Raw genomic sequence first — 15,696 nt, forward strand, 5'->3', positions numbered from 1 at the left:
CGAGAGGCCTCCGGAGGTCCCAGCCAGCCAGAACGAGGAGTCGTCAGTGAGAACTTGCTCTTGAAATCAACAACCTATTTCTTGTTTCTGGGTCTTGTAACTGGGTCTTATGTATCTAGAAGGAGGCTGTGTAACCTCTTTCTAGAGAGCTATAGATGTTGTTGAACCCAAGCTGAGGCATAATGTGTAAAACTTGTACAGGAATAGCTGCAACAGCAGCAACAAGGGCAGGGCTGAAAAGAACCTTAAGCAGCTTAAAATCTTACTTGGGACAAACTGACAGGAAGGAAGCATCAGAAAGTGAGAGGGTAGTGAAATAAACGAAACCAACGGTTCTGTAACAAGCATTTATCTAAGCATTTTTAGATACAGGACTTCTCCCCTTGATAGGTTTGTACGTCATCATGATAGTGCAAGAGAAAAATGGGTGTGGAAGTGCTGAGGTAGGAGTGGGAAAGTTCTTGTTACAGATAATTAGAATGAAGGAGGCAGTTTGTGCAGGAGAATCAGGTGAATCATCTCCCCGGCCCATACTTTGCCTGCAGGCTTGCTTAGGAGAGGAGAGGTGGGATGTGACAGGAAGGCTGCAGATCTGCTTGTGGAAAGTCACCCTCTTCAGCTGGCTGTAGTCCTGTAGCTTCAGTTTCATATTCCCCAGCAATTGCTATCAAGTTCTCCTGATCAAAGTCTATCTGATGGCTCTCCTGTGCTCCTTTGTACTTTTTAAAGAGGCTTTTAACCTTTGCTTGTATATGAGTTTGTTTGTGGGCTTTTATTGTTTGGTTTTTGTTCGGGTTTGTGTTCTGCAGTGTTTGGGCACCAACTGATGTTGGTTTTAAACAGGTGTTTTTAGATCTTACAGTCACCTCAGTATTTTATGCCAGTACGTGGGCTCTTGTCTCTGGAGATGGGCTTGTCCAGCATGAACATACAGCGTGTTGCTTCTGGGTGAGACTCCAGTGGTGAGTGCAGCTGACAGGGCCCTGTGAGCCACTCCTGACACTGGCTGCAAAAACCCTTGGGCCAGAGGGGAGGATGGGGCTGCTTATTCTTGGCATCTCAACTGCAAAATGCCTTCAGCATTGGTGAGCAGCACTCCTGCCTGTTGTTCCCAAGATGCACCCAGCACAAGGAGAGGGGCAGTGGCTGCAAGGTGATGTTTCCTTTTCAGTTCTCCAGTTTAGGATGTGGTGTCCTCTGCTAATGAGCTAATGACGAGTCTCTTGGCAGGAGCTGTAGTCCCCATCATTGCTGCTACTTATGAATAAGCCTCCCTGTGCAGAGTCATCTGCTACATGGTTTGACTTTGTCGTCTGAAATTAGCAGGGATAAAGTCCCCTAATGTACTTGTGTTACGTAGGAACTCTGGAGGGAATTCATAAAAGCCGATGAGAACAATCGCATTTGCTGTGATGCAAGCTGCCTCCAGAACAGGCTGCAGCCGCAGCCCTGGGTCCAGGCAGGGAGCTGCAGAAGCACTGCCAGCAGGGTAAGCTCAGCTGGACACGCTTTCAGCAGCACGGTGTCAGCAGCCAGACCTGGAGCACTGGGGGGGTCCATACAGAATAACAGCAAACCCTCAGGGGCAATTGGTGCTGTTGCAGGAAGGTGGAGGGACCTGTGGGCTCAGGCCAGCACTGCTAAAATCCTTTTGTCAATATTGTCTGAGGATTAAGAGATGCTGTGCCAGGGCTCCACAGCAACAAGGTGGTTGGGAGCTTCCTGGGCTGCAGCAGCTGGGAGGGAGGGAGCAGGAACAGAGAAGACCTTTTTCATTAGTTACTTTGAGTTATGCAACAGCAAAACATCAGGAGGAATAATCCCTTCCTTGTACCACATCCTTGAAGGTTAAAAAAGGGGCAACCCCTGTGCAAGTACCTCTAAATCGGATACTATCTTGGTTTCTTTTCCTTCCCTGCACACATTTCTCCAAGCAATTCCTTATTTGTAGAAATGCAATTGTGTAACTGCCAGCATGCTGGGATGGGAATGGGTTCCTACAATCCCTGTAAATGGCTACCAGCCCTATGCTGGGCTTCTTGGAAGACAGAAATGAGATGAGCAGGGGTTGGGGTGGCTGTTTGTGGTCACCTGCCTGTTGGACCCCAGCAATGAACAGAGTGGTGGAATAATGGGAGAGCAGCAGTTGTGCTTGGGAGTAGACTCGAGGGCTTTTTTTGTTTGTGTGCACGCTCTGAGCATGGCTCCCCACAGCTCTGGTCCTCCCTGGACTGTGAGCTTCCCTCTGTGCTGGTTGTGCCACCAAGAGCACTGGGAAGGGGCAGCTGGGCTGGTTCCCCCATGTGTCCTGGGGAGCCCTGCGCCATGGGAGAGGCACCTCCACAGAGCAGCCCTGCTGCTGGGAGGGGAGACAGGAGCTGGAACAGCCTGTGCCCTGGCAGGGAGCCCCCATTCTGTAATTTCTGCAGCCTCTGCTCTGCGGAGGACAATGCGGAGTGCACGTCCCTGTTCCTCAAGGCTCCCCTGTGTCTGGTCTCCTCCCTGTCTGCTTCCTGATGCTTGGAGAAGACCCACCTTTTCCTGCCAGCCCTGCCCTAGCAGGACCATTGACCAGGGTGGCTGCAGTGTGCTGGGTCTGATCCTGCACCGGTGGCTTTGCAGGGGCTGGGTGAGAGACAGCATGTGGCCCAGCCTGGCTAGGTCCAGGCCCCCAGGTACCTGCTCCTGCTTTCCTATGGCTGCCCCTGGAGGATGGAGAGCTTGCCTTACATAAATAGGTCACTTCTAGCCCAAAACTGGGGTGGCTGATGGGAATTGCCGTGCATCAGCTGGCTAGAGATGAAACACATTCCTGCAGCTGGCACTGGTTTCTCCAGTGAATTGAGCTCTGCGTTGCTGGCAGGGCACTGGGGAATGAGGTGGGGGTGAGTGGTGCTCTGTGGACCTGCCAGGATCTTTGGGTAGGTAGCCTCCCTGCCACTGGGATTGGGCAGGGCAGAAGCAAGAAGAGGCAGGGGACATGCTCTGGCCTTGCTGGAGGAGAGGGCACCTTTGTCCCTGCACTCTCCCCATCCTGTGCTGCTGCCTCTTGAGTAGCTGCTGGACTTCTTCCCCTGAGCTGGGCCTGTGCCAGTGGGGAGGGACACACAAATGCCTTTTATGGAGCGAGAACAAAGTATTTCCTTGTTGCCAGGCAGTGACATCTCACAGGGCAGCGGCCTGAAGTTGCTGATCTCCCTGCCCAGGGAAGAATGGTTCACTCTGCAAACCCGAGCCACTGGGGACACGGTGGTGCTCAGCACACAGGGGCAGAGGGACCCTGTGCCCTTATGGCTCTGGGGCACCCCTTGCTGGAGACAGTGGGTGCTGTGTGTGGCCCAGCAGCTGTGCCTTCCCTGTTTCTAATGGTGGTGGGCTTTGTTTAACTGGAGGCTGACAAAACTGGCGATGCTGTGGTGGGGCTGGGGGCCACTGTCTTCTGTCCTGTGCCTGGGTCCATCCTTGGCACAGGGTGAGGGTCCTGCATGGCTCTGTGGCCATCTCCAATGGTGCCTAAGCCTTGGAGTCACGTAGGGCAGGGCAGAGGGAACAGGGAATGAATGGCTTGTGTCCCTGTCTAGGAGCAAAGCCACCTTCCTTCAATGGTATGGAAATGAGGGTTGGCTAAAGGGCCTCCCCCAGCCCTCTGTTGCCCAGCCTTTGTTCAAGGTTGTAACTCAGATACCTGAATGAAAGCAGAGCATGACCTGGAGACAGCCCCCACCAGCTGAGCACTGTTCTAGTAGTGGGGATCCCCATCCCAGCACCCCTCACCTGCTCACCAGGGCCTGCTGCACCAGCCACCAGCCCAGGGCTTCATCTCATGGAAAGACAGGGCCATGGTCCCTGTCCCTCCTGCCCCACAAACCATATGGTCAGCAAAAGGTAACTCTTGAAAACAGCCTCACATGGTGGAGGCTGCTGCCTGCCATGCTGGGCTCTGTCTTCTCTTTCTTGGATTTGCACCATAGCAGTGTCCCCACCAGCTCAGTTGTGACAGGCTGCATTGGCCTGGTGTGGAGTCTTTTCAATTTCTCTTTGAAAGAGAAGCAGAGGAGCTCCTGCAGCCCACAGAGGCAGGATCCACTGCTGTACCCCAGGCAACATCATGTTTTGCAGCTTTCCCCCATGCAACAAGAAATGGACAGGAGCAGGGTGGTGTTGGGGAAGGCAGCATTGGCCTGCTTGGGGACAGAAGTGAAGCCAGGAGTGTCCTTCTCCCAGCAGCCCTGCAGCTGCAAGGGCAGCCTGGAGAGCTCAGGGAGTTGTGTTCTTGCTGCCAAGCACCTTATGCCTGTGGCCCACTTCCCTCAGCCTCCAAATGCCTTCTGTCTGGCTGTTGGGTTGGTGGCAGAGGAAGTGGCACTGTCCTGAGGCTCGGTTTTCTGCAGCATGGCATTGGAACCTGCAGAGCAGCCCTGGCAGGGAGAGCTGGGAAGGAGCAGTGCCGGCCCACAGAGTGCGTGGGCTGGCAAGGGGCTCATCAGGTCTGGACACGAGCAGAGTTTAACAAAGAACAGGGAATGTTGTGTGAAGCCAAAGAGCTTGTTTTCCTGAAGAGAAGCTGCAGAGCAGGCTAGGCTGTGTGCTGCTCCCCCTGTAACCTGCAGCGCCTCACTCCTTCCCGCAGCATCCCCCGGCCCCCCCCTCCACCATCCCTCAACTCTCCCGACCTTCTGTCTTCTTCGTTTCTAGGAAGTGCAGCTGCTGGCAGGCACTGGCTGCTCCTTCCTCCGGCCACAGGAGGGGTCTGGGCCCCAGCCAGCCCCGGCTTTGTGCAGGACGCGTTGCGCAAGGAGCCCTGCGGGCACCTCGGCCCGGCAGGCGGGCGGAACAGAGCGGTCCCAGAGCCACCCACTGCCCCGGCAGCTTCGGCTTCTCCACACGGGCTCTACGGGGCCGTGAAAAGAGCAGCGCCTCGCGGGGGTTTCCGGCTCAGCACCGAGCACTGTGCTCCTTGCAAGAGCCGGGAGCAGGGCTTGCTCCTGCCCAGCGGAGCACCCTTCCCCGCTTGCTGGCAGGCAGCACAGGTTTGGGGGCTTCTCCCGTGAGGGAGTCAGTGCAGTTGGAGAGGTGAGGTCTGGAAGTGACATATGCAATTGGAGGGTCCTATCTACAGCCTCTTAGTGAGGTTTTCCAGGAGGTAGTGCCATCAGGACACTGGGAAATAAGGACATGCCCGGCCATCCTGGCCTTGGACACCCCCAGCCCCCGCAGGACACACTGGAGACACTGTCCCCAGAGCTGTGGGCCTGGGGTCCTCACAACACCTCACATCCCTGTGACTTTTCACCCAGAGAGGGCTGGTGGGAGTGCAATAATATTTGTATACCTAAAAGTAGAGCGATTGATCCCACTGCTGTTTTGCAACGTGTTGACGAGCAGACGGTGCAGAATTATATAAGTGTATGTGGAGCTGGCAAGTTTGTGTTCCAATCATATGAGTGCTGTTGTGCAACACTTCCCCTCCACAGCTCTGGAGGAAAACAGGAGTGTGGGGGCTGCCACGCACGTACTGAGCCCTTCGTGGCTTACAGTGATCCCAGTCTCCCAAGGCTCTGAGGGCAAGGGATGCAAGTATTATTTCCCCGAGGTCTCAAGTTCAGCTTTAAAAGTCACCTGCAAGTGACGCAGCAGGATCCTTTTTCATGGCCCCTCCCTGTCCAATATAAATCACCTGGCACTTGCAATTCAGAGCTGATTTCTCGGCAGCAGGAATTTGTCCTGGCCTCTGCATTCTACCCAGATGCAGAAGAAGGGGGCCTTTACAGAGGAAATCCTTCCCAGCTGCTGTCTGGGAGAGCTGGGATGCTGTGCTGAGCACAGGAGGCTGGGGTGCTGCTGCTGCTGCTGTGCACGTGGGAGGTGGTTGGTGGGTGCCTGCATCCCCCTCAGCTGCCCCTGCCTGCCAGCACAGCCTGTGCTGCTGACTTCGTGGAAACAAAGCGCCGTTATTCCGGCACAAACAGCTGGGCTTGTGCCAGGGAATGGCCCGGGCTCACCTGGAGTGGGGACACAGCGGCAGGGTGAACACCGCAGCCAAACCGGGCAGGGGACAGGCAAGCAGAGAATCCTGCTCCCGTGGGATACGGATGACTCCATAAGTAGGAATGTTTTATCTTTTGCAGTGGCAATCCCTGGCTGCCCAGCTCTTGCCCACCATCACACTGTTCCCTGCTGGGCATCTGGAAGGGGCCGTGACCAGGCAGGAAGTCCAGACATGAAGGGCTCCTGAAGGATTCAGCCCTGATTACATCTCACAGTTCTCAGTTAAAGCACCCCGCTGTTTTTTCATCCTGAGCGTGCCCAACTTCAGCTCACCGCAGTGATTCGCTGTACCCGCTGCAGTGGGGGAGTCTAGGCAACCGCTGACTCCCACTCCATCCTCCACCCCTGCGTAACCAGGATCTGAATTAATTATCTCACTGCCAGAGCTGGGAAAAGTGAGGGTCTGGGCGGGCTGTGCTGGGAGCAGGCAGGGGGTTGTGGCCGCTGCAAGCCTGGTTTCTATTGTGTTACCACTGGTTGGATTGGGCTGTGAATGGTTTCTGGATGAGTTAAATTCCCCTGTAACTGTGAGCAGGGATCTGTGGACTGTTCCATCTCTGCATTCTTGCATCCTGGCAGGATGGCAGGGGTGGGCAGAGTGGGTGACGGGTGTCTTTGTGGTGGGCTTGGCTGCAGGAGTGTATACTAGTCCCACTGGGATGCTGTAACCAGGTCCCTGCCCACCCTGCTCCTAGGCTGTCTGTGCTGGCTTTGTCAGGTGGAAAATGTTTCTTGTTCCTAGGGCAGCATGGAGAAAGACCTGTCTGGGGAAGAGGGAGGGGGCACCATGCCCTGCAGGGCTGCCACCCACTCCCCCGGGACAGCGAGAAGGGCTCAGACCCCTGGGCAGCAGGGATCAAGGGAAGCTGTTGATGCCCCGGGGAGGTGGGGCAGCTTGCAGGGGTCTTGGGCTACTTGGGGTAGTGTCCCAAAGGGTTGTTCTCTGGAATGGGGCAAGGTGATGAATGGGGCTGGGGGCTGCTGTGTCTTCATGGAGAGCTCCAGGCCTGACGGGCTGTGTCCCATGGCCACCTGCCAGGTCATTGTGTCCGCTGCGGGTCAGAGCCAGCCCTTGTCGTGCCCCGATCCCATGCTGGGGAGTGTTGGGGAGCGGGACCGGCCCAGGGGAGCTCGCCGGGAGAAGCTCTCGTGGCACCCAGGTGGGGCTGGCGGGCACACAGGGACTTCGGGACTCAGTGGTACCGGGTGCTCCAACAGGGCATCCCGAGAGGAGGGCCTGCTCGGGAACACCCGCCGGGGCGGGCGGATTCAGGGGGGAAGCGATGTGCCAGCGGCCAGCCGGGCCATGGTGGGGACAGGGGGGCCAGGGCCGGTGGGCGATGGGCGGGAGCGGCGACCCCAGAGCCGGCAGCGGCCCCGGCAGCTGTGGGACCGGGGAGGGGCACAAACGGCCCCTCGGGGGTCGGTGCCGGGGGCAGTGCCCGGCTTCCGGGGGTCGGTGCCGGTGTCGGTGCCGGTGTCGGTGTCGGTGCCGGTGTCGGTGTCGGTGTCGGTGCCGGGGTCGGTGCCGGTGCTGGGGTCGGTGCCGCCTCAGGGACGCTGCGCGAGCCGCTGGCGCCCCCTGCCGGCGCAGCGGATGGCGCGGGGCTGCCCGGGCGGGGCGGGGGGAGCGGCGCCGCCGCGCCGCCAGGGGGCGGTACCGCGCGGGGGGCGGGGCGCGGCGGCGGCTGGGGGCGGGGCTGCCGTCGGGGGCGGGGCTGCTGCCGGGGGCGGGCCCGCTCCGCTCCGGTCCGGGCGGGCGGGCGGAGGTGCCGGTGCTGCCGGTGCCGGTGCCGCCGCCATGTACCGGGCCCTGTACAGCTTCCGCTCGGCCGAGCCCAACTCGCTGCCCTTCACCGCCGGAGAGACCTTCCTGCTGCTGGAGCGCAGCAACCAGCACTGGTGGCTCGTCACCCGCGCCGGCTCTGGCGAGACGGGCTACGCGCCGGCCTCCTACCTCCAGCGGCTGCAGGTGGGCCGGGCCGGGCCGGGCCGGGCCGGGCGGGGGCGGCGCTGCCGGGCCCCTCGCAGGCCGCGGGGCTTTCCCGGCTGTGCCAGGCTGGGTTTGTCGTGTCGTCCCCGGGAGCCGCTGGCCCGGCTGCAAACGGGTGTTTCTGTGGCCGTGTCTGCCCTGCAGCGTCTGCGGCAGGCGGGACAGCCTGGGACACCGTGGGGTGGGAACGCCGCGGGGGCAGGGAGGCAGGAGACAGCTCCGGGGTGTGAGGTGTGGGGAGCGCGGCCCCGCGGGCCAGGGGCACAGTGGGAGCTCAGCAGGGCCTGAAGGTCTGACGGGCTGCTCGCTGCTGCAGAGCTGGGAGAAGGTGGGAAAATCCCTGGGAGATGCTGAGGGGATTCTCCTCCTGGAGTAAACATGATCACAGGTGAAGTGGAGCCTCCCGGCCAGCAGCCGTGGCTGGTGTACTTGGTGGCACTCCTGTGGCCATCTCCGTGCTGGCTCTTCAGCCTGGGGGCTCCGTGTGTGTGGTACCCCCACACTGAGGATAGTGAGGGGGATTGTCCTCCTTCCACTGGCACACCATGACACCCACAGCACACCCCTGCCGTCCTGGGGGCCAGGAGAAGCCCTGGCAGCGCTGACAGCCAGGCTGGTGATACCAGGAATTGCCCAAGGTCCGAGTGCCTGCTGTGGCCCTAACTGGGGCCAGAGGATGGAGTGCCCCTTTTGCTGCTGGGGTGTGAGCACTGTGCCGTGCAGGTGGCATGGGAAAGAGGTTGCATGTGGCTTGTACAGTGCAGGGGCTGCTTAGTGGAGCCTTCTGAAGGAAAACATGGCTTCTAAACTTAAAATAGGCATTTCATAGAGAGTTAATTCATGGGGGCTTTTGTGCCTTTGGGCCACAGGATAGCTGTGGGACCTGGATGGTGAAGACTCTGCATCAGTGAATGGGTAACTGCACAGAAATGCATGTGAATGTTACAAAGGGGCCTTTTGGAGTCTCTCTGAAAATGGTGACAGCCCTCTTTATTTTAGTGTGCTGCTGCTGCTCCTTCAGATGCCATTGAATTTCTGATTAGCAGTAACTCAGGCTGTAAGTAAGTGTGGGTGTGGGCTTTGCAGAACACTCCAGTGAGACAAGCATTAGCAGGAGAGTGTGTATGTGTGTCAGGGCAACACCAGGTCTCTTTGATGGCTTCTGGGTCCGTCCATCCTGTGAAGCTGGGGCTCTTCTGCAGCCTGGCAGGACGGCCTGATGGCAGGGGACATCTTGTAGATCAATAAGCCCTTAATAAGCTCTTTACAGGAGCTATTTAGTTACAGAGCAAAGACCTTATTAACTGCTAGGTTTTAAAACCCCACAGTGGCATAGCTCCAGGTTGCTGCTCATGAGTTTCCTCTCTGCAGTCTCTTGCTTCATTTGCTTGTGTGGCATGACGTCTTCTCCCTGCTGTGGGTGCAGGAGCCTTCCCTAGGCTGCTCACTCATACCAGTTTTACTTGCAGGTACCTTGCTAGTATGCATCTCCAAATCTTACAGGAAAAGTATTTATTCTATGACTTTACATTCATTTCTAACAGAATATTTTGCTACAGCCTCAATACAGGTTGCAGCCTGCCAGGCTTACTCCTGACATGTTAGTAGTGCACTGATACTAAAGCAGCATTGCTGGTGCCTTTGTGGGCATTCCCTCTAGTTCAGCTGTAACTTTCCCAAATGCCTTTGGACCTTGTTGCAGGAAACAGTCTTGCCTGCATCTGCTCATCTGTGTTTTGGCCATTAAATTTCAGCACCTGAATTTGTTGATGGTGTGTGAAGCAGCAGGATCTAATTTGCTGCTCTGCAGATGCAGTCATCCTGCGTGTCTGTGACTGACTTTCTGCTGTTGCATCTTGCCAGCTCTGAAGAGCTGATGTGAAGTCAAAACATGTGTTTATTCATGGCAGAAAGCATCTGCTCACCAAGAGCGTGCTTGAGACCGGTTGCTCAATGTCCAGGACAAGTGCAAACAGTTTGTCACCCAGTTTTGGTTTAATAAGGGCACAGAGACCAATTAGTGACAGCGGTTTGGGAGGTAATTAAGGCTGCCCCAATCACAGCAGGGAGAAGCACCGCTAATGACTGGTGTTAGCAGGGAGAGAGCGTGGCCAACAGGAGTCACCATTGTAAAGGTAAGCTTGGCCTTGCTCAGCAGTGCAGTTAGCTCCAGGTGAGCTGTAGGCTGGGGAAGTCACAGCCCCTCACAGCAGCCTGCTGAAAGGATGCTCACGAGGGAGGCTCTTGCTGCTGTGCTCTGTTAGGAACATCAGTTTTCTTCTGAGCTCCTCTTGCCTTTCATGGTTTGTTTTTTGTTGTTTTTTCTCACCTTTCATAGATATGGGATATAGATGCTTTGGCTTCTCTAAAATAAAAAAAAAAAAATTCCCGGTTATTTTTAATGCTTATTTTTGTCTAATGTCTTTTTACATTTTGTGTTGAATTCCTTGTGGCTCAGTATTGCTGTTAAAGGAGAGTTAGTTGTTGGGGGGGGGAAAGCTCCACCAACAAATCCTTCTTAGAATGCCCCTAAGAAACAAGCTGGGGCCCAGCCAGAGCACCAGAAGGTCCAGATGATGTGAAGTTAATTTGAGTCAACTAGAAACACCCAGCTTCAGCTGATATTCCTGCTGATTTCACTCTTCTGCAGTTCCCTTTTAGCTCCTGTTTGGGTTATTCAGAGTCATTTCAAGCCGAGTGCCATTCTGGGGATAGATGCTGAGGCTGTAAAGCAGCAAGAGGGGAGGATTGGGCTGTGCTGCTGGATGGGGCAGCTTGTGGACTGCACACAGAGAGAGTTCCTTGTGGAAACAGTGGCCTCACACGTGGCTTTGCCCTGGCTCTGCATGCCCTTGGTGGAGATCTTGGGAGGCCTTGACACCAGCAGGCATGATAGTGCCCAGCAAGGTCATGTACTCAGGGGCTGCTGCCAGACAAGTGAAAACATCTACCTAGCACTGTGCTGGTGACAGCACGAGGGTAGTGGCCTCCAGCTGCTGGTGGAGCAAGAAATGTGCTAATATCTAATGCCAGGTGGATACTGCTGCAGCAAAACTGTCTGCTCAAGTGCCAGGCCTTCCTACTGAACAGCAAGGTGCCCGTCAGCACGAGGTTGGTCTTTTGTCTCCAGCTGTGTGCTGATGCTTAAGTGATGTATGAGTGGCAGAAAAATGTGGAGATTAAAATGGAGCTCAGGGTGTCCTCTGGAGTCAGCCACTCCAGAAGATAGGCTTTTGAAAGCTTTATGTGCAGGTGTAAAAGATTCAATTTGGAAAGCTTGCTTAGGTATAGGAGGTTCACTCAGTGTCAGGAAGGGACAAATGCCAAGTCTAGCAAATATAAGGTTCCTTTCTGTGGGATAAATAGCTCTATGTTGCTATTATTTTGATGGACCCTGGAATTTTGTAATAGGAATGTGGAGTTATTGGAGCTCTGGATGAAGATTTCAGGCTGTAGCACAGCAGCACCGGGAGCACAGAGGGAGTGGCTGTCCTGCAGGATGCTGAGTACAGGTGACACTTGGCCTGCCAGGAAAGCTGATCTGCTCTGCTCCTGGCAGGACAGGGGCTGGCCGTGGTGGTTTGCTCCTGCTTGGGACCCACACCCAGCAGCAGCAGGGCTGCTTCAGCTCTCAGCTTCACCTGGCACCGCAGCTGATCTTGTCTTGTCTCCTGTCTGCACCCACCCAGGCTGCATTGCCTGTCAATGAAAGTGTTAACATTAAATGCCGAGGAGGAGAATGGCAGCTTTAAAATGCTCTATTGGTAAATGTCAGGGGTGCAAAAATAAGTGCTAAGTCGCAGGGAGATGTTTCCTGATGAAGTGGGAATGGTGTAGCCTGCTGGCTGTTACAAATTAGCTGTTCAGCTGTATTAAGCCATTAGGAAACAGCTTTGAAATTAATAATAGTAGCCTATTCAAAATTACCTTAAATTTATTTGGAATAACTGAAAAATTGTTTGTAATGTGGTTTTGAGTCTCTGTTCATGCTTTCACATTGTACCTCTGGAGGAGTGAGAAAAGGTCTGTTTGGGTCCAAAGGTGTGGATGCTGATGGCCAAGAAGCTTTGGACTGTCTGGTGAGAAAATGGAGTTACACTCCAAGCAAGGAGTGTAACAAGCATTTTGAGGATGCCATGGATTGCTGTTTGCAGTATCTTTTTCTACAAGAATAAACAGACGTGATAAAAATAAGAGACTGCTTTGTGCAGCCTAGCAACAACTAAAATTCTCCTGCAGCACGAGCGAGTGCATAGCAGCAGAGTACAGGTAGTCCTGACCAGGCAGGCACAGGAGTGGTGTGCCACCTCCCCAGCTGCAAAGAAGACAGGTTTCTGTGAGGGAGTGAAATTTGAGCGCTGTTTACCCAAACCCTTCTGCCCTATTTCTAGTTGTAGCATTGACTGGGTTTAGGACTGGAATTGTGTGGTGCAGAGTCAGGTAGTGTGGGAGCTGCCTTTTCTTGCAGTCCAGGGCATGCCAGGGCTCAGAGTGTGGGTCTCACAGCTCATGGCCACTCCTGCAGCCTGATCCCACACCCTACACCCAGCCCTGCTGTCCAGCCTTCCCCTAAGCTGCCTCTGCTCTTGTCAGCCCCCTCTCAGTTAATTCAATTCACTGAATTGCTGGAAAACTCCTTGTTGTAATTGTGTTGCTTCTCTGCCAGGATCTCACGTGCACTGGTTCAGGGATGGAGCAGCACGTGCCAAGGCTGGTGCTGTGTAGGATCACTGTGGCAGCTCAGGTAATGTCAAACCTTCCACGCTGCCATGGAGACCATGATGGTTGTGGAACACAGTTAGAATCGTAGAATAGCTTGAATTGGGAGGGATTTTAAAGATCATCGAGTTCCAGCTACCCAGTTGGTTCTACATTGCCAGTCACAAAATAGTTTGGGTTGGAAGGGACCTCTGGAGATCATCCAGTCCAATGCCCTGCAAAGGCAGGGCCACTGGAGCAGGTGACACACAAACATGCCCAGGTGGGTTTTGAATGTCTCCAGAGAGGGAGATACTACAACCTCCCTGGGCTTGCTGGAAACTGACTTTTGGCGTTGTTGTTTGCCTGAGTTTCTCCCTCTATCTGGTTAAAATCCAGCTTTAAACTTGGTGCTGCTGACCCTTGGCAGAGTTGCTTTTGTTGTTCCTGAACAGGTGGTGATTGTACGGACTGTCCCCTGCGCTGGAGCCTGCAGCGTTATTTGTCATCTGCAGGTTTGACAGAGCTTTCAATGGGCGTGAGAGCTTAATTGCAATACTCACACAGATCCTGAGTAAGTGCTTAGGCTAAAAATAAAGTTTTATTTTGGAGAATGAGCAGCTGGTAGTGCTTTGTAGCTGAGGCTGCGTTTCTTGACACATGCAAGAAAGTGAAAGAAGGAAGCATTTTTCTCTGGGGTCTCACCATAGCAGAGATGCTGTTGTGTCAGAGCTGCTCATGCTTTGAGATGGAGTTTTATTCTTGAGACTAAATTACACAGTCAAGGGAATTATAACCATTTCTAATTACTGTAGCTAAACACTTGAAATTTTAGCCAGATCTACAATCTTTCACGGTCCAGAATGATTAAAGTAGAGCTATGGTAATGATCTTTAGTCTTGGCTGTGCAGACATGTTCTTCTCACTTTTAGTCCAATTAAAAATAGTTAGGCTTTTTGATACCAGATAAAATTTGTCTTTGTGATCTGGACATCCAGGTATGAGCAGCATTGGTGGTGTGGTCTTACCACTCCTGTGTCGTGGGTGGAGTGACACTGCTGGATGCATGGATGGCTCTGCTGGGCTGGAAATATTAAGCCTGTCTCAGGGTTGAACAACATGAAGGCTGCTTTGGTCAGAAGTGATCAGCAGTAGGAACATGTCTGAGAGTCCATATCCACTCTTGAGCAATGTGGCTGCAGCTCTCTTTGCCTTGGAAGGGGCAAGGTGAGGGGGCAGACTGGAAAGAGGAGATGTGCCATTTTCTTCCCAGCCTTTGAAGAGGCACTTGCCCAGAGCAGACAGAGACAGGTTGGTTCCCAGCTTCCCTGCGGGGTCATTTGCACCTCAGCTTCCTAGTGCTGGGCTGTGAGCATTTCACAGTGTTGGACAGGTGATCACCTGCTGTTACCTTGCAATTTTACTGATCAAAGCTGTGATTTTATTTTGTTTGCCTACTGTATGGTTTTTGAATGCTTTTCATCAGGAGAAGATGGCTAGGCTTTCTTTCCTTGTTTACATCTGGATGATGATGAGCTTTTTATTGCAAAGGGAAGAACTGTCAGCTTTGAACTAGGAACATTCTGCTCTGTTTGTGCTTCTGCATCACTTTTCACAATCCCACTCTTGTGTTTCCTTTGAGGATTTCCAGCATCTCATCAGGTGAACTCTTATTAGGAAAAACAAACACAAACTGAAAAAAAACCCAAAAAAACAAAGGAAGAGAGATTTGTATTGAAAGAAATATGAAACCAATAAACCAGAAAGTTCATGGAAATTGATTTTCTTGTCATTGTTGCTCTGTGTGAAGTACAGAGGGAGCAAGACGCTGAAGAGCAGGGAGGAATTAATGTTGCTTGTCCTTGGAGAAAAATGAACTCTGTTAGTGATGATGGGAAAACAATGTGCAGACTCCTCCTCCTTGCAAGAGAGAAGAGTAACCTCCGTGCTTGGGGCAGCCTCTAAACGAGGAAAGGCTTTGACAAAAGCAGGCTATATCATGGTCACTGGCTGACCTAAGAAGATCCCTTGCAAGGCCTTGGGCATATTAATGCCCATGTGGGAGGTCAAATCCCACAGTGTAAAGTGGATGTTTACACCTGTCAGTGGTTGAAACATGAAAAACAGCTGAACCTGTCTGTTGAGGGGACCTCTGGTTCTGGGGCAGAAGCAGCCTCCTTTTTATTCTGTTCCTTTTGTATTTCAGATGTACATAAAAACAGAGCTTATAAGAGCATCCCAGATTTACTCCCTCATGAACAATTTCAACTTTGTCATTCCTAGACAGGATTATGTATTCAGTGTGTGAGCTGTCAGCCTGGGCATTGGAAGAAGTACAGATTCCAGAAGGGTTTTATAAGGAGGGAAGTACAAGCAGCCTTAGTATGCAATTATAGCATTGGATGGTCTGCAAGAAAATTAGACTTCACAGATGCTAACATTCTACATGGCCACTGCCATAACCAAAATTTTTCAAGACACAGGTTCTAACAGAGCTCTGTGTTCAGAGATCTTTAAATTAAAATGCATGTGCATTGTGTTTCTTCCTGAGACAAAACTTAAATTGAGGCTTTCACCTTGGCCATATCAGTAAGAGTTGACTCAGTTTATTTCACTAAAGAAGTGCATTTCTGTGCAGGCTTGCAGGGGCTGTGAGGGCTGGAAGTGTTTGGTGTTGGACTGGGGAATCAGCTGGTCCTGCAGGGCTGGTGATCTCTGCCTGCCAGAGCTGCTGTTGCTGTGTGATGGGTGCAGCTTCTAGTGGGAAGGAGGTCTTGTTTCCAGGGCTGACACTCCAGAGGGAAGTGAGTGCTGGCACTCCTGGAGGACCCCAGTTTGTGCTTCTTTTGTGAGTTGGCACCTGGATCTGAAAAATCCTTGTTGTATTTAGAGGAAAAATTCTCATTTGAAATGGCAGTTCACTGGAAATTCTTTCTGTGGACCCAGACTGACCTCAT

At 53.4% G+C, this 15,696-nt stretch overlaps 1 protein-coding gene across 1 annotated transcript in view; it reads left to right on the forward strand.

Annotated features, from left to right (window-relative positions):
• Positions 1-7,762: 7,762 nt before the first annotated feature.
• The window catches only part of NCKIPSD (NCK interacting protein with SH3 domain), a 50,313-nt gene continuing 42,379 nt past the window's right edge, over positions 7,763-15,696 (forward strand). The window contains exon 1 of the mRNA XM_064432679.1: positions 7,763-8,020. Coding sequence (XP_064288749.1) covers positions 7,850-8,020 — 171 coding nt within the window. The 5' untranslated portion in view covers positions 7,763-7,849. The remainder of the gene's footprint in view (positions 8,021-15,696) is intronic.

The sequence above is a fragment of the Passer domesticus genome, chromosome 9 (assembly GCF_036417665.1).
Source record: "Passer domesticus isolate bPasDom1 chromosome 9, bPasDom1.hap1, whole genome shotgun sequence".
In the NCBI taxonomy this organism is placed as follows: Eukaryota; Metazoa; Chordata; class Aves; order Passeriformes; family Passeridae; genus Passer; species Passer domesticus.